The sequence below is a fragment of the Coturnix japonica genome, chromosome 5 (genome assembly GCF_054131305.1).
Source record: "Coturnix japonica strain WE chromosome 5, WE-NBRP24, whole genome shotgun sequence".
NCBI classification, from domain to species: Eukaryota; Metazoa; Chordata; class Aves; order Galliformes; family Phasianidae; genus Coturnix; species Coturnix japonica.
In genome coordinates this window covers 27065497-27087635 of record NC_140667.1, presented here as the reverse complement: position 1 = coordinate 27087635, position 22139 = coordinate 27065497, and the positions used below count along the sequence as shown (strand labels likewise).

General features: G+C 42.5%; 1 protein-coding gene across 2 annotated transcripts in view; it reads right to left on the bottom strand.

Annotated features, from left to right (window-relative positions):
• LOC107314905 (deubiquitinase DESI2-like) overlaps nt 1–12756 on the bottom strand; it is a 46227-nt gene extending 33471 nt beyond the window's left edge. The window contains exons 1-2 of one of the 2 annotated variants that reach the window (XM_085548986.1): nt 11218–12756; nt 9880–10022 (exon numbers count right to left, since the gene is read on the bottom strand). Coding sequence is in view for 1 of the 2 variants with exons in the window: in XM_015864719.3 (XP_015720205.1) it covers nt 11218–11256 (39 nt within the window). In the remaining variant the exon portion in view is untranslated. The remainder of the gene's footprint in view (nt 1–9879; nt 10023–11217) is intronic. The other variant, XM_015864719.3, reaches the window with a different exon arrangement.
• Nucleotides 12757–22139: the final 9383 nt, after the last annotated feature.

Sequence of the window (22139 nt, the reverse complement as noted above, 5' to 3'; positions counted from 1 at the left end):
CTCTGTGAGCTGAGGCTGCACTTTGCAGGAGGAGGGTGGGGAGCTGGTAGGGAGAGAAGGTGACAAGGTTGGCACACCCCTAGGAAGTCAGCAGCCTCTTCCAGACACTTTGCCTTTTGTATCCCAGCACACAGAAGGTATTATTTTGCACTTCTCAAGGTAGTTTCACTACCCCAGTCACAGAGCAGTAACGATCTCAGCCAATTCCTGGTGACAACTCTCCTAAATGAGATGCATCCTTAGAAGCTATCTTCATGTATTTAAATAGACTTTAATATCAGCTTTAATGAGACACCTCTGAGACCTCTGGAGAGGTAACAGACAGCTGGAAACATGCTTCAAAGTCCTGTGGGTGTGAGAAGTAAAATTCAAGTTCAGATGCACCAAGTACAGGATTTTTAAGCACCTGATATGTTAGAGAGTATTAATTTGTTCTTTACATTAACTTTAAAATTTCCATTTGCATATTTGTTTGATCCAGCAAGAGCTTTAACTGTATCAAGATTATCCAAAACAACAGCTGCAACAGGAGCTGAGCTGCATATCTCAAAGTAATTACACACTACAAAGGGAATCCTTGGAGCATTTCAATAACATGCCATGTAGCAAACAGCACTAAAGGCCACAGATGGATGCGTTAGCTTCCTGGAATAACTTCACTGTGGCAAAGGACTTTGAAGAGGTCCGTTTTACTGCAGCTTGTTTCTTGCTCCTTACTGTCCTCTCAGAAATAGGGTGAGTTGTAAAGGATGCTGAAAAGTTCAAATTCTGATAGGTTACCATAGGACTGAAGAAGAAATACCGTGAGGGAGTGAAGTACAAGCATCTCCCTCCCATCCTCTTTTTCTCTTGCCTCCTGATTCAACACCCAGAAGAAACGGTCCCTCTCATTAGCTGTGCCTGGAAAGCTTTTGCTCTGGAGAAGCCACCTTTCTCTTATGCTTCTGAGGCTTTAGAAAATAACATTTGGTAGCACTTTTCTTTTAGTCCCAGGTTTTGAGCTTGAAATGGAGTAATTCAGCTTGCCCCTCTTTGATCTGTTTCAACTCTGCTTACACCAGATTATTCTTGTTTTGCTTTAGTTTAGTACAATCCATTCCTCAAACATTTGACCCCAGTATCTACACAGTAACAAGCCCAAGAGGCCCAGTGCTTCAGCAGCACAAAGTGGCGTTGGTCCATTCCACATTCCAACATCTGCCAAGAGAAGATAGCCAGATGCCTAGTATAACAAGCAGCCATAAAAATTAGAGTGAACAAAGGCACAGCAAATGACACTGCAATCAAAAACAATGAGCACAAGAACTGAAAACAGATCAGCCAAAGCCAGTGGGCAGATTTCAGCTCAGAACATGCACTTCTAGCTCTGGTCTCTGCAGATTCTGAAACATTCAACATTGCCTTCCCACCTTTCAATAATGCCCTCATCACAGGGCATTAAGATGATGCATTAGCCTGTGTATTCTTAATGCTAGGGCAGACTCAGAAGAGAGGCTGCATAAGTAATTGATCTTTCAGGTTGCACAGTCAGCTAAGGTATCAGGGCAAACAAAGACTGACTTCTGTCTGAAAACGTCCAAAATGGAAACAAAGAAATAGGAGTACAGTTGACCCATATTTACAAGGAGCTGCAAGTGCTTGCTGCTTGTACCCAATAACTATGAGTGCAAGCACTTGTTCAGGAGGACACAGACCAAATTCCCAACCTCCTCAGCCTGCTAGAGGAGATTCAGAATGAAGCAATATGGCCATACTCTCATAGTGTATCAAGTCAAGCCTTCTCAGCATTTCAAAGTAGTTCCCTTTCACATAAAGCAAAAGAAAGATCCCTTCCTATATAAAATACACGTTCACTGCACCAGACAACAAGTATGAATAATGCAACAGCATGGTTCCAGCCTAGACACCCTCATGAAGCAGCTAGCTCCCATTGGAAACATCCATTCTTCACCAAAGGAACATTTCAAACAAATATTACATGTTTTGACACAACAGGCCCAGAATGACCAGATCCTGAGTGTCCTGCTGTCTGCTTCTGTGGCAGACCAGCATGAAGGGGCCATTTGTTTGAGTCCCTCAGGGATTTTAACCAGTTCTCTGTCACTCTAGATGAATCAGCACACTAGATGGTAGCAGTCAAATGCAGAAGTACCACTGATCCTCCCCCAGCACACATCTAACAGTTGTGTCAGAACCTCTCTACATATCACGTCATCTGCAATGCTCCAGAATGCTCCAAACATGTCTACAAGGATGATAGTTATGGAACAGGACCCATGAGAGAAGAGACCTAGACCTCCATTGAGGGGAAATCAGACATCAACTTGATATCCTAAATTGGCCCCTGATGCCTGCGCTTAGGCAGGTAAACAGAGCCCTTCATTTCCCTTGCTAAGAAGTCATTTCAGCTCCATCTGGAAATACCTAGTTGAGTGAAATCTGGGCTGTACAAATGTGCTGAGGTTTGTCCTACTAACCACCCAAGAGTAAATGTTAATGATAGAGAGAATGATCTCTCAGACTAGCCCCATGCTTAACCTCCTGATCTTCTCTTTCTGCTATATCCAACATTCATCAGGCAAATCCAGAGCTGGAAGAAGATGACAAATATAGGGCAAATATATGTCATCTGTGCCAAGTAGTATTAAAAAGTGAAAGACACACAGATAGGCCAAGATCAGATTTCTAGATACACTCAAGGTTTCCTGCATCATGCACATAGGGAAGTTAACCTATAGAAATGCCACCTGTATTCACCATTGAGGTCCTCATGCACTCTAACTCCTGGGCAGCAATCAGTACTGGGGAACCTTTTCCTACATCAACATAGAGTATAAATCACAAGCAGAAGATACTGAGGAGTTCCTTGGTGATTTAAGTAAGACTAGAAATGAAGCACAGTAACAGATCCAGGGCTGACGTTAAGCAAAGCACACTGTCAACAGAGCTTTCACGGTGCCAGATCCTCCATCTCCCAGGGATGTGAACCCATCAGTATCCACGGGGCAGCTGACCTATGTGTTGACCCACATGATGAAGGCACTTACTAAACAGGCTGAAATGCTTTCAGCATTTCTAGCATCTGGCAATCCCTTATGTAAATAAGCATCCCTGCCTAACAAAAGTCAGTTGTAGACAAAAGCATTTCTCTTCCCCTTATCACTGCTTTTCCATACACTTTAATATTGAATGCTGAAAATTTGATTTACTGATTATGACAAGTGTTCCATCTTAGGACACAGCCTCATATTTTGCCCTGAGAAGAGAAATCTCACTGATTGTTAAGCAAAGCTCTGAAGTAATGGGACATTTTCACTTGTCTAGACCTTTCACTCTCAAGAACATCCACTTGTTTACACAGAACAATATCAAATTCCCTCCCCCCATCCCACCGAGGAATTTGAATCAGCCTGTGAAAGCAGTCAAGAGACTTGTGAATTTTGTTTCTCTTAATTCCCAGCAGAAATACAGATCCAACACACTGATTTCTGCCTCCCGTCCCCAGCTTCAGCTGCATCATCTTGGCATAAAAACAGGAGCAAGAAAAACCAAAATAAGGAATCAAATAAGCACAACCCAAGTCAATAAAGCAGTTTGGAGTCTTAGGACACCCATATAAATTCAGTCCATCTCACTAATGCACAAGTATATATCCAGCTGCCCACCACCACCACCCTTAGAAACAGATCCAACAGCTGCTCCAACTTAGTGGCTCTGTTTCTGTCACTGGTGCTCAGCTCTCTGCAGCAGAAGCCCCCTCTGCATGTATAATTGATCCCCAGGGGCTGTCTCAACAGGAAGCTAGATGGCCAGCTGAGCCCCAGCACCAGAGTGCCTCAAACTTATAAACCATAGAAGAAGCACACGAAGCAGAAGAGCCTGCTTTGCTACAGACAGAGCAGGTCTTTTTGGTTAAGAGTGACAGTCTCCAGTGCTGTCAACCCATCAACTTTTAACAATACTATGATTTATTTAAAAATAAAAAAAAATATATCTGAGGGATATTAACAACATTGACAGCATAATGAGCCAGAGGCCAAACCTTGCTGCTAGAAGTGTTGTGTTCAAGCAGGAGCCTGCTTTAATGTTTGGTGAAAACACAAAAAGCACCAGAGAACATTCACTAGTCACCAGCTTTCACACAATTTCATAAGAACAAGCAATCGTTTCTCTCACAGTTGCCCAGAATCATGCTCAGAGACAGGTTAGCAGACTGAGACTTTGCCCACTGATGAGGTAAAAGGACAAATCACAGCAGCAAAAAAAATTCTTAATATCTCCAAATTAGAACTGACCTTACACCTGAAATCTTGCCCATAAGCAAGCCAAATCCTTCCTCTTTAGGAACCTGAAATTACTTCAGAGATACTAGGTCAGATTAGCACCTGCAGGAACTGCATTGAGAGCACTGTCGTGGGAGCCAGCCTTACAAGAGGACCTGTGAGGTTTTGCTCCAGAAGAACTCATGCATTTTTCATACTGTGTTAGCCTTTCCTAAGCACTCCATTCTCATCAAAGCTTCTTATATTTGCCAGTGCTGAAGTAAAGGAGAGAGTGTTCTACAGCAGTTTTCCCTAGCACATATAGGGCTAACAGAAGTGAGAATTCTCACATAATCCTCGTTGAATCAATTCAAGTCAGTTCATGGGGCAACAGGTTCAGTGAGCTGCTGATGGGGTGAATGCTGTAACTGGAGTCAGCTTAACCACTGCAGTGCTGGTGAAACTCAGCAATAACATGGACAGGTAGACAGCCTGTCACCCTGACAACATCAAAACAGGCTGTTCCCTGATGGATAGCATCTTCAGGCTGTTGCTAAGACAACAAAACCCTGTTTATTACGCATAAATGGGCGCACTTCATCACTGGACTTATTAACCCAGGCCATGCCACTTACTCTGCAGCTTCTTAATTTCTTTAGATCAGACGTTCCATTCTGCATCCTTCTTCTTGAACTGCTGAACTCAGCTGCAGATCAGTGTGTAAGCTGCTGCATCTTTTCATCTGCCAATTAACTTCCTCTCTCCAAAGAATCAAGAGAGAAGAGATGTCTAGTTCCATGCCATCATTTTTCTCACATGCTTGAATCAAGCACTGACTACATCGGTGATCACCAAACTACCTGCATTCTCCTTTTCCCATTCTCAGGTGGAGCAAGGCAGAAATCCCAGTCTGTGCCTGGCCTGTGGTCAGCTTGTCATCACTGTGATCAAATTGAAGCAGTCTGGGAGAAAAGCAGAACAAAGCCTAGTTTTCCCCTACCTGCAGACACTACAAGGCTGCTCAAGTAGAGCTTTGACTTATTTGAAGATTTGAATGTAATGCCAGCAGGTTTGCCGTAATACCTGATTTATGCTCTTTTAAAGCCAGACACTTGCACCAGGAAATAATGCAAGAGATGTTAAATAGTCTCTCCTACCTTGTACTAAGAATTCTGCTGACATCCAATTAGAGTAACTTTCTCTACTACCTGCCTTTCTTCAGTCACAGTGTTGGTCTATCCAGCCTCTGCTTTCTAACCAAGAGTTTTCCCAGAGATTTTGCTGGGCCCATAAAAACAAGCACCTTAGCATGATTATTGCCATTACAGATTTTGCACAGGATAGCTTCCCTGACTTATTGTGAACCCAAGACCTATTATGCAGCAAAGCACAGTTCAACAGCCATAACCCAGTCCCATAAAGGAGCTAGCACAGAAGGTCAATGAAAGCACCCAGAAGAAAAGGAAAACAAGCATCTGAGATACACCTTGTCCTCCTCTCCCACTGCTGCTTGTGACTAGGGACAAGTTCAATTACTCAAAGATACAGAAACAGTTTAGCACTTATGTAGGGCGCATTACAGCACTGTGGGAAAACCTACTACTAGACACCAGGCAACTGTTATCTCACCATTCTGTCTTGTTACACAGTATGGTGTATGTGATATGATTTGAATACAGAAGATCAAGGCCCTGTATAAATGAAGTCAGCAATAAATTAAAATCCCAAGACCATAAAGTTTCCTTCATCATTTAGAAACTTGAAGATTTACCTTTGAGCTTACTCCATAAGAAGCCTGCAAAGAAGGTAAGACACCACAGAGCTTCCTAAGCCAGAGCTTGTTTGTGGAAGATGGAACTCCTATGAGCTTTGAGAGTGGTCAAAGAATAAATAAGGATCTTGTGCTCCTATCAAGCTTTTCCAAGAATACAGCAAACTTCAGTGAACAGTATGTTTCTGAGAATGGAAGTGATTCAGATTTGGCAAACGGTTTCGGCCAGAGATGATTGGCAAACATGTTTTAGAAGAGTCAAAACATTTCATTTAGTGTGTTGTGTTTTAAGAAGTGGTGGTTTTGTTTCAGAACAACTTTTTTTTTTTATATTAGGAGTTGCCAGAATTTAATTAAAAACTCCCAAAGGGAATATTCAGCATTCTGTTCTCTGATAAATTAACTGCTTGGCCGATATATGAATGAGGAAAGAGAAAGCACAGATCCCACTGACTCTATATCACTTCATCGTTCAAGACCACAAGTTGCTGTATTAACTTAGAGCTTCTCCTTAGCTCATTATACCAAAAAACGCTGCTATCGAGCTATTTGATGAAAAAAAAACCAAAAACCATTTTCTATTTGTTTTCTTAGAAGTAGTCAGGTGAGGCTGTATTTCTCTACACAGCTGCTCACAAACAACTAGTGAGCAGTGCAAGAAGCAGGGCCACCACCTACAAAAGGATTCCTCTCTCTTCTAAGTGAGCTGAAAGCATTCAAGACCTCTACTTACAGTAATCACAAACACGTTGACATTTATCTGAGGAACTAGACTTACTCTTTCCTCCAAACAGAGAAATAATAAAATGTTCTGTGATCTAGTCAGTGCTTAAAACATTCACACCAGAGAATGAAGTGTTCTGCCTGCAATCATGCTGCTGCTTCTAAAATAGATTCAAAGACTCCTTATATACTGAAGCTAGAAATACAAGGAGCCTCCAATTCCTTTCATCCCAAAGTATGTAACTGTAGTGGCCAGAGTCTCACACACTTGCACAGAGAAACAAAAAGAGATGCTAGGATGGCAAAATTGTGTTGGTTTTTAATCACATGCACAGGTCACTACCTCCAAATCAGATGCAATAAATACATGTTAAGACAAATGCTTTTCAGCTGCAAAGAACAAGCAGCAAAGGAGCTCCCATCTCCTGTTCTCTCACACTGTTCTGTATGAGAAAAATTAGCTTAAAGCACTAAAACATTCTGGATTTGTAGAGCGGCCATACAGACCCTCTAGCTTCAAGCTTTTCCTCACAGAGGCCGGTCCTCTCTTTTCAGAGCTGATAAATTATACAGAATCCAACTCTCACACTATCTCAGTGTCTGCTGTAGAACACCACCACATGCAGGCTTCCCCACCACAAGCTGCCTGTCTGAGAATCCTCCCTGCCTCCCTCCTGGAACTGAAAAAAGAGCCAGACGGCTTCATACACCTTCCTCTTCCTGATACAACATCATCTTGCCAAACCTTGCTCCCTAGGCAAGCTGAAAGGCATTGATAAAGTCAGAAATAAGCATTCTCCTCAAAGCTTTTCTCCCCACCTGAGCCACTCACAGGCTGTGATTGGGTTCTGATCAGCTTCTGCTGGGTGATCAGAAGTTGACTATACAGAACATGGTCCATATTCCCTGGTGGTACAGCTAGATCTACTTCATTTCTTCCAGGGAGAACGTTGGACTATTACAACCTACTAACTCTGCTTTGCTAACAGCCATTAGCCCTTCAGATAGCAAATGATATATAGGATATAAAGAACTGGAAGACTTCAGGAAGGCCATTATAAATAACTACATTTTTGGCTACCTCTCTAAAGTCAGAAATCACAAGAAGAAATCTCAGAGCTACTATGCCTACTACAACCTGAATGCTATTTGCCCAAGAATGATAAGCAATGTCAATAGGATAAAGGGGGGACAAGGAAGAGAAAAAGACTTGTCTTTCTCATCCAAACAGATGCTGCATCAACACTGCCCATTGACCAGGGCTCTCATTCTTCTCTGCAAAACAGCTCAGGGTCTCATTTTCACCAGCATAAAGCGTAAGCAAAAATGACAGCAGATCAAAGTGAAAGCTTTGTGTGTTATCAGCTGCAAAAACAGTGGAAATTCAGGACAACTATACCTGCAATAAAAGAGGGACAGCAGTGATACAAATATATTTTCTTTAAATTCGGTAGCATGAATGTGTTGCGCAATAAGTGGAAAACATCACAAGAGCCCCCAGCTTGAACTTCTGCCAAATGGACTAATTTTAGTTGAACGTGTTTAGCTAGTTTGCTAAAGATTTAAACCCAGGCAATATCTGCAGTCACTCTTGTGTCTGATTTAAAGGAGCAACATTTATTAATGTAACAATGATTTGGTCAACTATTCCAAAGAAAGAGGGGGAAAAAAAAAAAAAGCAATAAAGAAACAGATGAGAATCTTGTTGAAGAAAATCAGTCTTGTGATCTAAGTAAAATAATCTACAATAAACAGCTTATTAAGGGGACTTGGAGGAAAGGGAGCTGCAAGTAATGAAGAGGAAATTGATATATCCTTCCAAAGGTAAAGCACTAACTGACTGATGAAACTGTCGTAGATCTTAGAGACCCCAGTTATTTCTGGGTGATTTCCTGATCTATGTTACTTTGCATTCACACTCACACTTAAATTAGACTTCAGTATCCCACATACCCTTGCAAAGTTCTCCCTTCCTCTCTTTTTGCAAGCATGTACAATTATGTAGAAGTTATTTAGGAAGACATAAATAAGATATAATCACCCTGCATACTGGGGGATTAAGAAATTGCTTTTGGTATAGATATTCTGAACACTTGGAATGCCCAGTGATTTTTGCTCAGTTCTTTGACGCCAAAGAAAATAAGCCTAATAAATATGTTCACCTGCTTCAGTAATTTGTGCAAAGCACCTTATTAAGTACAAGCTTCCTCCCCCCCCCCCCCCCTTTATCAAGCCTAGTACTATCCAATGGGTAAAAGGATAAATGGCTATAATCTTTGAATACATGAGACTACACAGAGTGGGTATTTCATAGCTGCACAAAGCCCATAATTGAACTTCTGCCCTAAGGGTAAGCTTTCCTGCAGCGTAAGTGCTTCCAGATGCCATACAGGGGTCATGATGCTTGTCAGGGAAGCAGAGCTTTACATCCAGTTAATTGTTATCCCCAGCTGTCTTTTTTTCTTCAAGACTAGTTTTCCAACAGCCATTCAAACAAATGTGTTCATTTCCCGGTTCCCCCGCAATTCCCCACCACAATGTAACAAAGTGCAGATTTTGCATGGCTACATTCCAAACTCCATGGTGTTAAAATCATAGCAGCAATGGAAAAGCATGTAGCCTCAATAATCATGATGTAGAAATTGAACTTCAGGTGACTCAGTGGTAATCAAACAGATGCTACAGGAAAAATGTGATGGTTCCCATGTACAGAGCATTAACTTGCACTTAACCCAATGGAGTTAGTACTGACACTTGAAGGTTTCTGTGGCTTGCTAGGAAGTAAAAGTCATCCTGAATTAAACTGGTGACCTCAATTCAGTTCACTGTGCCTGGGTTTCCATCTCAAAAACACAGTGACCATAAATAACAAGTTTCTTCTTCCCCAGCTTCCTATGGGCTTCATCTTAAGCATCAGAGACATTTAAAAAAAAAAAAAAAAAAAAAAAGCAAAGACAAAGTCTGTCCAGTATTGATATTTTTTCAGCTCAGTAGAAAAATATTTGCTGGTTTGGGACAGCCCAGTAGCAGCTGAGAAAGTTTAGACCACAGCCTGCATCAGAACAAAGTAAAAAGTGCAAGGAAGATAGCGCATACAACAAAAGAGTGACACAACCCCTTTACCTGCTTCAAGAGTTCAGCTAGGAACTCTTTGACATTTGCAATATTGGCCTCTGGTTACCAAGAACTTGCCAACAGATGCTTGAGTTACCAGCCCTTGCTTGAAGAACAGCTTGGGGAAGTTCACAGTTCAAGCTGCCAAGCATCTGTAGAATAGAATCATAGACCACTAAGCATTCAAAACCAATGTCTTAAGGAAAGACTTCATACCAACTTGTTCAATTTGCCTATAGCAGCTCTGGAAGAAGCAGCTTCAAGCTATTCCACTTGTGCTTTCAGACTGTTTTTCAATACAGACACAGTCCTATCTGAGTAGTTCTCACCATACCCTCCTTCCATGAAGAAATAACCCAGCTTTTCCAGCCAACAAAAGACCACTTAATTTTTGTAATAAGGTTTGGCATTTACAAGAACCTACTCTTTGCTCTTTGGTAGCTACTTTCTTGGAAAGTATTTATTATTTTTCAGCTCATTAACAAATGCAGGAGAGGAAGTAAACCACTATCAAAAATATTCCTCATCTGAACATGCTTATCCTAAGCCTGCGCTAAGCCAGAGAGCAAAACAGGTTGAGCCAAGTCTTCTTCTCTTTAGGTCTTCATGCCAACAATAGGATTCAGATCTTCTGATTTTTTTAGCACAGGTAGTTTCCAGTTACAATTCTCTACGCAAGAAGAGAGCAAGAGAAACAACCTGCTACACTATGAACTTCCAAAAAACATTTCCAAGGAGGATGTCCCTATGCTCCTCCCCATGATGCAACTTCACCAGTTCTGACTTTTTTTTCCTTTACTCATTCTGTTGCAATTAACCTTCAGAGACTATGATTAACTATGATCTCATGCATAAGGGATTGATCCAGATTATTATTAGCCTGGAAACAACATCCTTAATAAAATTTTACAGATGTTTCTCATCCCTGGTTGACACCCCGACCCTCTTTCCACAGCCTGGTAGTGCTTGATCTCTCAAAACTAAATGAGAATTGGCTCCTGCAAAGAGAGAGAGGTAATCATACGTCCTTCCTTAACTGGGACACTGGAAATTAAAATGTTGTCCCCTCACCCACTGCTGCTCCTGAAAAATTCTGTAGAAAATCCAGTACAGTTATACCTGTAGTATGGAACAATATGCTAAACGTTTCAAAGAAAAATGCCATGATCAGCATCATCTTTGACAGCCAGAACATGACATGCCTAGATGAAAAGACTGCTGGAGGAGGGTGGATATCACCCTCTCTGAGGAACTGTGTTGGGCTCCTCTTCTTACAAGGTCTGTTTCCAAGCATAAGCTCCCACCCAGCCCCACTGCTCCCCATAATCAAAACTGTTTCATACTCACCATATCATACACATTCAGAATCACCGGTTCATTGGCCATTGTTGATTCCTGTGGAGGCTGGATTCAAACCTTTCAATCCCTGCCTGCCAGATGTGTGTTGCTGCCCCTAGGGTATCCTTTTACCCTGAGACAGACAGAGAGAAGTGCCTCATCCTATAGCCTCCAAAGGAAGGAAAATGAAGGGAGGAGAAATGCTCACGGTCAGGAGGTGGGGGTAAAGTTGGTTGTAGGGAGGTAGGAAGGTTTGGGCTTGTTTTGCTGGTTGTATATGGTTTCTTTCACCCTTCCACAGCGTGACAGATCCCAGATTTCTTTCTAACTCAGTAGCACACATTGGAGTCCATAGATTCGTGCACCGCTGTAACCATGCACCACTCAGGCTCATAAATCCCAATCTACAGAAGACAGACTCCGAGCCCGGAGATAAGCCGCCTTCTACCGCCGTGGGTAGCACTGTGACTGGAGGAGGGGGGGGGGAGGATCGGGGGGAGTTGTCTCTCGGCGTCCTCGGCAGAGCAACGCGCTGCTACAACGGTGCTGTAGATCGCAATGAGCAGCGGCTCCAGGGCGCGGAGCCGGGCGCTCTAGTCCGCCGGGAGCTGTCCGCGGTGCTGGGCTCTGCCCGCCGGGAGCTGTCCGCGGTGCTGGGCTCTGCCCGCCGGGAGCTGTCCGCGGTGCTGGGCTCGGGCCGTGCTCAGGCGCTCCGGAGGGGGCTCTCCGCCTCCGGCAGGACGCGGCGAAGCAACCGTGCCACAGCGGCCCCAGCACGGGGCTCGGCGGTAGGACGAAAAAGAGGAAAGGGCTGGCTGCTCCCGGGGCAGAGCGGGGATGGCGTAGCCGCCATCCTACCCACAGCCGGGCGGGCAGACCTGGCGTCGGCGCCGAAGTTAGTAGGCAAATTCTCCGAGGGAGGCAGCAAGGGATCAGCGGCTCCAGAGGGAGGAAGATGCCGAGTGGGCGATGCTTCCACGCACGGTGCGGGTCCGGCACTTCCCGATGCTCCGCTGTTCGCCGGGGCGAGTCCTTATTTCGGTATCAGCTCGTCCCGGGCCAGGCAGCCCCTGTTGACTGACGGCCGGGGAGACCTACCCCTTCCTCTGCTGGCTGGATGCATCTCTGCACGGCACACGGTGGGAGGGCGGGGAAGGGATGAAGTGACTGGGCACGGCGAGTAGTTTCACTTCTGTTAGTGACAAGGTCTGGAGTTTCTTCTGTCCTGGAACTACTTTACACGCCTGTTAGACCCGTGCAGCTCTGCAACATCTTTCCAGCAAGTGCTTCCCTCTGACCAGAATGCAAGAGTCAATTATAAAATCCACTGCGGTAATTTCATCTTCCTTTTGCTCCTCCTCTCCCTTTAAAGGGAGAGAGGGGTCTGTGATAACGCTGGGAACGGGTGTAGTAAAGGGAGAAATGGGCTCCTGCATTCAGAGCTACGAGGTAGTGTGCAAATTGGCATGATGACCTTAAATGTTCAGACACCGCAGACTTTCTGGAGCAGCTCAAAAAAATAAAAAAAATAAAAAGGAAAAAAAAAAAAAAAAGCAGAGATGACCTCATCCGCGTTGGAGGCGTATCTGAGGCTTTCTGCCAGCTCCCAGCCAACCAGAGCTGAATGAAAATTGCAGGGAGCCTGTTACATCAGCAAAGCCCAGCATGCCCCAGCCCGTCCCGATACTGTCTGGAGTCACACGGGAACCATCCCGTCTGTAAGAAGGGCTCACCTCTCTTTGTCAGGACCAGAAAGAAAAGACCACAGAGCTGCAGCCTTGTAAACGACTTGTTATGCAGTCTGCAGGAGGATTTGTTTTGGAGGCAGGCAAGCCTGGAAGGAGAGTGCATTCACGTCCTATATAGCTAACTGCCAGCTCCAGAGAGTCAGCCATGAAAATTAACCCCCAGCTGGTGCCAAAGGAGACCTAGAACTACTTTGCCCTAACCGTATGCATTTGCATTTCGAAAGGAGAATATCACAGCTCAGTCTTGAGTATGCTGCATGGCAGGGACTCCAGCACAGCAATTTCATCCAGGCTGGTTATTCCATGAGTAGGCTAAACAGTCTGACACACGATGCTGCAGCCAGCACCCCAGCCCACCACCCCCAGTTCCCCTGTTAGGCACCTTTAACCAGCTGATTGCAGCAGTCTGAGGCTTGCAGGAACAGTTTGTGCAGGTGGGAGTGGGTGCCTCCTCCTCCCTTCCATCTCACTGTCCAGATATTGCTTAGAGGACAGACTGAACTCACAGCATAATTCTAAAGACTGCTAAGCAATAAAAGGCTCCCCCTGAAAGGAGCTAACCTCCATCACTTGTAAAGCAAACCTCCTACTGAATCCCACAGGGCTCCTGCTAAACTGTCAAAGATATCCTGAGATTGTTACTTTCGGGTATCTCTGCTGTTCTGGCAATGATGTTTTAAAAATACAAGGAAAGAGAATAGCTGATATAAGATCAGCTGATGTAATTGGAAAAGATGAGCAGCACACAATCTCTTCCCACATTTGTCCACTTGCTAAATTAACTCTAGCCTGCAGTACCCAAAGTTCGCTAAAATAAAGAGACTTAACCAGCCCACATTCCAGTGACAGACACCTATAAATATTTAGTAGTTCGAAAGGGAGACAAACAGTCACAATCTTACATGTTATATCCTAAAATCATTTCTAAAATAATCACCTATAGGAAAAATAAATAAATAAGGCCAGAAACCCACTTATAATTTTAGAGACAGAAGGAAGAAAAAATAAATAAGTTTAAAAGCTTGATTTTAAATTTAGGAGATCAAAGCCAGTCTAAATGTGCTTTTGTTATTTAAAGGACTTCTGCTGTAGGAGAGACAGTAAATGTCACTTGCACGTGAAGACCAAGATTCACTCCACCTAACCTGGAACATAACTGCAAGAGCAATATCATGAATGTACCTGCCCTAGGTTCTCTAATGTTCATGGAAAGAAGCTGTTCCACATAGTGATCAGTGTTTGGGGGACCCTTCAAAAATTCCTTTTTTACTTCGTTCTATCATGGCAAACCTACATAACTCCTGATAGAAGGGATTGGCCTGAACACAAACGGTCTGACATTAATATAAGCTATTTAGCAGTCACATAAGTTGTTTACAAAGCATGGTTTGCTTTGGGCTGTGTTTAAATGTTTCACCAAAAGCTCAGGCTGATATCACTCATAAAATTCTATTTCAGAGGTATGAGTACAATGCTGCTGATTAGTCTCACTACTAACAAGCATCATAGTCTAAGCATTAAAAAGCATTCAAATTAATCACAAATACAAAGGGAAAGGGAGATTCTTCTTACTTGGGATTTGCTTTGATCCCACAGCTGTTAGATTGTTCTGTGTCCTAAAAGTAGCTTCAAGATCAAAGCGGATCTCAAAGGTACTGTTAGGACATCGCAGAAACAAACATTTCCCCAGATGTATGTCTAAATCTCACATTTAAACAGACTCTTGGAAGGTCTAGTTTTCTGAGTTTCTCCACATCCTTGGCACCCCTTTAGAAGGTGTTCATTATGTTCAATTTTGGCCATACACACTTAGAATTTGTAACTGTGCACTGTGTGTACCCTCCAGAACCCCTGCCTGTTAATCAAATAACACATTCTTAGATTAAGAAAAAAATGCAGTGAAATGGTTAAAGAAGATAGTAATGCTACCAACCAGCATGAAATAGAAAACCAAGAACCAGGTATTACCTTCAGAAATTACATAGTAACAAGGTCATGACTGAGAGCACTTCAGCCACCTCCTCCATGTTCCCAGTCAGGAAAGTGGCACTGCTGGGCATTCTAAGTAGTACTGCAATATTCCACTGGGGACAAGAACAAAAGGAAAACAGAAGTGCAAGAGAGAACTAATGGAAGCATTAGAATTGATGGTGGTACCTGAGGGTCTGTCTACTTACATTACTAGTCAGGAATTCCAGCTAAAATTAACACCTTTCCTTAACTTACTTTCATGCACTTTTCAAAGCTGCTTTGAAACCCAGTAGACAATAGGGCTTTCAAGTATGTTTCACAGCTGGGCTGCCAAGTTTAAACACCGAGACACATAATGGTCTTATCTCCAAATCAGGTACAATATCCCTGGCTGTCCATTAAACTTGTCAATTTGGATTGCATACAGTGCTTTTGCCCACATCAAGTTGTCAATCTTAGCTCATTCTGAGTACATTAGCCAATACTACCCTTTTTAAAGGAAGTTAAAAAAAAAAAAATTAGCATTTTAAAAAGTAGATGGTATTTTATCAGATCCCTAAGGATTGAATAGAATATTCTAGAACATAAGAGAGTTGCATTGCCCTTCCTCCATCTACAACAACAAATCACCTCTTAGGTGGTTGCTGGAGCTTTGTAGCTTTGTTCCAGGAATGTCACAGGGAGCATTTTGATTGAGAGAATTTTATCTCACTTCCACTTGAGACACTTGGCACATAACATGGAGATGACTGATTCTGCTCTGGTTATTGAGTGTGGGATATGGCAAAATAAATAAATAAATGGAAGAGGAAATCAGCACAGTATGCCAGCAATGCCAGAGGGCCTGCACTTTGCTCTGTGTTAATGCAATAGGTAAAGCAGTTACCCTCAGATAATACCAAAAAGGGAAAGAAAAACTGTCAAATTAGGGATTTAAAGGATTTCGTATGACTGCGGGAAGCCATAGCTGAAAGCTGGGTATGTGTCAGTAGCTCAAGGTAGTGAAAGTAATATTTGTATTCAACTCCACTCAGTTTTGCATTTTGTCTCCTTTTTCACTGCAGCTACAATTCCCAACTTTTGAATATTAGGCTATTATTCAGGGAGCACTGAAGGCTGGCTGTTCCTAAAGGGATGGAGAGTCAAACATAATAACATGACTGGCAGGGCAAAATCTTCACTGTCCAGGGGCCCATACCATAACCAGTGAGCAAGGTGCACAGGGCAGGCCTGAAGCTGGCAGCCACATTCAGCCAAGTGTCCAGATCATCAGACAAATTCTCAGGGATGAAGGTCCAACGTCAAGCTGGGACATCAATGCACAGGTCCAGCCCAGCAAGGTAGGGTTGGAGTCCAACATCATACCAGGGCAGGCGTAGATAGGGCAGTGGCTGGCAGTCCCAGGCTGGACTGAAACGGGGCTCCTGGGCAATGGATAGGGTTGGGAGAGGCCCAGGGGAGAACAGGCAGGGCCATTAGGGCCACTTGTGCCCTCAGGTCCCTGGCAGTTCAGACTCTGTTTACATGAAGCAGCATTGTCAGCTGACAGGCAATCAATAGACAACAGGGAAACTGGGGTGGAAATGCTGAACATCCATGTTCATTCTGATGGTAAAGATAAGACAAGTTCTTGCGAATGTAATTAACAAATTAACAGCGCTAAGCCTCTGTATGCAGCTACAAGTAATATCAGTAACTTTCTATATACCTGAGAAGATAAACAGGTTTAGTTTCAGAGAGCTTTTTGTCAGTCACATCTTAAGACTACTTACTTGCACAGTGATACAGTAACAGGGGGAGGGGAGGATCTTCACTGTTGTCAGAGACCCAGCTCATCAGCCCCCAGCTAACTTGGTCAGCCTGATGTGCACCAATCCCTCCTCCTCCACATAGCCAGTCAAGAATGTAGAACCTACACCCTGCTGAGATCACTGCCTGCTTTTTATATAATAAACTAGTGGTTATATTACAAGGAGCAGGAAATGTGTTCTCTTATTTCTGTAGACTCTAACAAGGACAGCACCCAAAACTTCAGATTATGGCATTTCATACCCTTTTTGGCATGCTTGGTCAACTGCTCCAAGACATGTTCACTAGATGCTAAGCTAGGCTGGTCCAGCACCTTCAAACCTCCTACTGATCAGCATGCAGGCTCAGATAAATGGGTATTCAGTCTCTTTCTGTCTGGCTGAGTATCATATTCTGCAGTCAAATCACAGCTGCATTCCAAGAAAGTTATCAAAGATACAGGATACCAATAAAAGGATGCATGTAAGCATCATACCTTATTCACAGAATTTAAGTATTCCTTTCTCTATATGTACCCTCTTTGCAGTCTGATCAGCACCTGAACATAAAAGACAGGAAATCATAAAAATACTGAAAGGTGTGCAAAGTAAAATGCAACTTGTAAGCTAGCATGTATAGCATTTTACAATTCTACAAGACTCAGCTTTGCTTAACACAGAGGTATATCCTGGGAACTCTAGTATGCTTTTGTACATTATCTGTATGAACAGACCGTAGCTAACGATCAGATAGCTGAGCAGTGCATGTGTGATTATTTAGTCAAGCCCAAATCCATTGCAGTACCTCCTCAAACAAAACTGCTCACATTTAATAAGATAGGCAAACACTGAAGGCAGATTTACTGATACGGAGGAAAACAGAGCAGGATTTGGAGATGGAACTAAATAGATTTGTTTCTCACTCTTCCCACCCACAAATCTAAAGCAGCCTGCAGTGGTACATATGACATATCTGGCTACCAATTTTTTTTGAATACTGCTACAATATAAGCTGAAAACTATATCAAAGAAAAAAGTAATGGTGTTCCACCTTACCCATATTCATTGGGCTTGGTTTGAGGTTTTACTTGGCAATAGCAAACTAACTGAAAGAGTCCCCAGTAATGCACACTTTCCACTTTTTTGCTTATTTCTCTTTACATTTTTAATAAAGCCAGAGCTTTACACACCATTTGTTGTTTTTCACAAAGAACCTGATGTTCTAATCTCCCTCAGCTGCAAATACAAAGTGATTCAGGTTAATGGTGCCAAAGCAAAAAGCTGTGCATTTGTTTCCACAGTGCCACGCATAATCAAAACATTAGATTAATTACATCTGTTATTTAGAAAGGCAGAAGCTATCACAGATGCCCTGGAAGCGTACTGGTCAGAAAATTATTATTTCACCTACTAATAACACACAAGTCAGATCAACACCTGAACAGCAAGTAAAAAATGCGAACCTAACCAGCCAAAAGGTGAGGAAAATAGAATTCTGCCTTTTAATAGTGATGGAGAAGAGTCAAACTGACAGGATAGAGAGACTGGGGGAGGCACAGAGCTGTGCCAGAAGTTGACAAAAATCACAAGTTTCTTGTCTTTCATTAACCTCCTGCACCCAACCTGATGGGGGCTATTGTTCCCATCCTGCATCTGTACTTATGTCTCAATCTTCTTCTCCAATTCCATGAGTATGGCCCCACAATAAACACAGCATTAGTGGTATGTTACTAATCACTCCAGCTTCACCACAGAGAAGGTAGCTCCTGACAGGACAACTATCAATAGTCTCTGAATCACTTTGGGATGATTCAGACTGTTAAAATATTTAATAGTCATGCACCAGCTTGGCTGCTTCCTCACCAAGCTCAGACCTTACAAATTATGAGTAATACTTGTACTGTGCAAAGAACTAACATTTTGAAGAGACAATTTTCAATTTTTTTCCTATTTCCCCACTGCTTTTTCCCAACACTGGCATAATGATTTTCAGAATGCTAATGAAAACCTTCTGATGAGAAGGAATTATATCTTTTAAAAAGGAGGAAAAGGATCATTACACAAATGTTTTCCTATTTATTTTTATCTTTCTAAATAGTCACACTATACTTTCTGCTCTCCATAGGATGAGAAGTCTAGGTGGCACTGCAGGCTAATGGACGAGCTTATTATTATAGGAATTAATGAAGTGAATTTGCATCCTTTTCAACAAGCTCCAATGCTAGCATAGGTTTCTCCAGCCCTGAATCACTGAAAAACCTCAAAGCAACAGACTTAAGCATATAATTTTGCAAGATACAAATAGCTCACTTGTTCTAACAGCTGATCATCCTCATAACTGTGCTTGAAGAAATTAAGTACATAAAAATGGCAGCATTGCTTCAAACATATCAGAGTTTGACTGTTCCCAACTGTGAGTGTCATGAACACTGAAGCACACTCATCCATGACCACAGCCATAACCAACCCAAGACAGCGATACCAACTTGTTCCTGGTAAAAACTTGAAATTAAACTGGAATAAGTAACATTTTTTCTTCCTGTTGCACATTTTAGGTAAGCAGTTTACTAGTCTCAGAGGCCTATCTATGTCCCCATTAGGCAATATGATTGTATCAGCAAAGGAGCTCTGCAGGTGCAGTCCTGATTGCACGCAGAAACATAAGTAGAGTCTTATTTCTAGCAACAGAAACAAAGCCCATAGCAGGCTTGCTCCTCCCAGGGAACTCTGTGACTCTCTGCATCATTCCTGACACCTTCCATCTGGCTCTTAAGGATAGGCTGCACACAGGCTACCAATGACCCAACCTCCCCCCTTAACCCTCTCTGGTTTTCAACCCCCCCTCTGCGTTTTCAAACACTCCCAGACTTCATGCTTCAGTCTTGCTCAGACTCACCTCAGAGTGCACTGCTTGATACTTGCTTCCACTGCCTCCAGAGGCTTCATTTATCTCTCCATGTGCTTTGAAAGAAAAATGTGGTGCTTGTTTTGCCCTTACTTACAGCCTTGCACAGCAGTAATCACAGCCACCATCCATGACAATAACTCATGCACAAAATAACTGCAAGGAAGGTTCTGTAGCTATGAAATGGGGAGGAGGTGTTACTTTGAAAGACAGGACTTCCTAGAATTAAAGTCCCTGTGTGACTGTTACTTGGAAAAATACTCCTTACTGAAAAGCAAATATGCAGCCTTAATGGTACTCCAGCTGAGGCAGGTTAAGTACAAGACAGTACTTGGGAAGAAAACAGTAGACGGAGGATTTTGCTCTCTCCAGCTTCTCAAATCTTACATGACTACTCACATTGTGTAATTTTTCTTCTAAGCTTTTAATTCCCATTTTGTCACATGAATCCAAGATCATGACATGCCATACAATAATACAAGGACAGTAACTTTCTGTCCACAACAGATCTCATCTAAAGAAGTTGTGTACTTAAATTAAGCAATCTTCTGTTCTTTTATCTTCTTCAGAAGGATAACACTGTGGTTCTTAGAGCATGTCACACGTTATATGTTTCCTATGAGGTCTGCAAGTTTAGGAAGGAATTTCCTCTACATACTTCCTGCACCCCCAACCAACACCACTGCTCTTTCTCAACAACAGAACAAGAAAATATCTTCAGTGTCTTCTCTTCTATGGCCTTACTCATTCTCAGTCTAGATTCCTCTTGCCATAAAAGTTATCTCTGAATTCAAGAGGAAATCCTGGCCAGAGAGCTCATATCGACACAAAACAGTTCTCAACAGCTCCTCTGCAAGGACAGAGGAACATCTCCACTGCTTCTGTGATCCTGGAACACCTGTAAGAGGGAGATGATTTGTGGAGATGTTGATGATAAGGGGAGAATGGGACAGGAAAATGAGGCAACAGCTGAAAACTGACCTTTTTTTATTCCAACAGTTTTGACTTTCACATCTAGAGCATCCTATCAGAGTCCTGGCATACCTAAGTCTCAGGCTTTCAGAAAGAGTAGACATCAGAATTAGCTTCTAGTCTGTTCCTAACATCTCTGATTTCCATAAAGAACTCCTTTTAGTTCTTGTTACCTATTATTTGATGAAGGGCAGGACACCAATCCTGTTGACAGTACAAATGTGATAGAAAAAGACATAAATTGATTGAATTTCAACTAATAGAGTTGAACAGGCAATCCTTACTGTTCAAGATACCAAAAGTTGTCAAAGTATCAGTGAAAATGGCAACTGCTTCTAGCTTTCCTCTGCAATAGCTAAAAACTTCCGATTACTGCACTACAGCAACACTGCCTGTATTCTTTGTGAAAATAAAGCCTTGTGGGATACATAGATCTAAATGGTGTGTCCTGTATCACTTGCTACTCACCACTAAATAAGACAGCTGACATATCCTGGCAGGCAGTAACACACCGGTGCAAACTCTTTGTTGGCTGTAAGTGCCAATGTAACAGATGATAACTATGCTGCCTTAGCTTTACTAGCAAAGAGCTTGGGCTTGCAGACACACCAGCCTGCTAGTGCTAGGACAAACCTCCTTTAGTAGGAAACAACGAAGCCTATAATTAATGCATTTAGACAAAGGGAAAACATTGCTTTCTCATCCAGCTAGCAAAGACAGCTCTTCCCAGCACCAAACCAGCTAAACTCATCCATGCAAGGCTTTACTGCAACACAAAGGCACACAGAGAAAAAGCCTATAGAGTGAGTAAATCAAGGGTACAATCTGAGAAGGCAGGAAAAAGATGCAATGGGAGGACATGCTGTGCTGAACTGGGCGCATGGAAAGGCACATCGTTTGAATTCTCGATTCCTACCTTGGAATGACCATCTGTGAAGCCCTGGATGCCCCTATAAGATGCAGATTGCTACCAGTTTTAACAGACCAGGATGCAGAAGTTATAAGCCTAACACTTCAAAGAACTAGGGAAAGGAGGGCTAGACCATGAACAACGTTTGTTCCAATACGAAGTCTAAAGCCAACTGAAGTGTAAAGTCTCAGGTATGAATTTCAACCATCCATAAAGGAATAAGTATTATTAGAGCTGATCCTGAAAAGGGATGTCTGATGAAACTGAAAATACTGACATAATAACTTCTCCTCAAGGGAGTTCAGGGTTTTATGATATATTTATATACATACACATAAACATAATACTAAATACGGGGGAGGTGCGTGTATTCATATGTACATACAGATTCACATACATATAAATAAACTTACTTCTGACAAGAGCTCTGTGTATTGTTTTTCTTTGCATTATTCACTTCTGCAAAAACCCCTGCACTCCACTCCCCATAAGCCTCTCTAGAGAAAATAAAGAAAAAAGGAATTTGCTTCTTTCAGTAAATCCCACCAAGACTGTATGGTAAATGAATAGTTCCTGAAGGGGGGGAGGGGGGAGAAATATTATATATTTTTTATATATATATAAACATATATATAAAT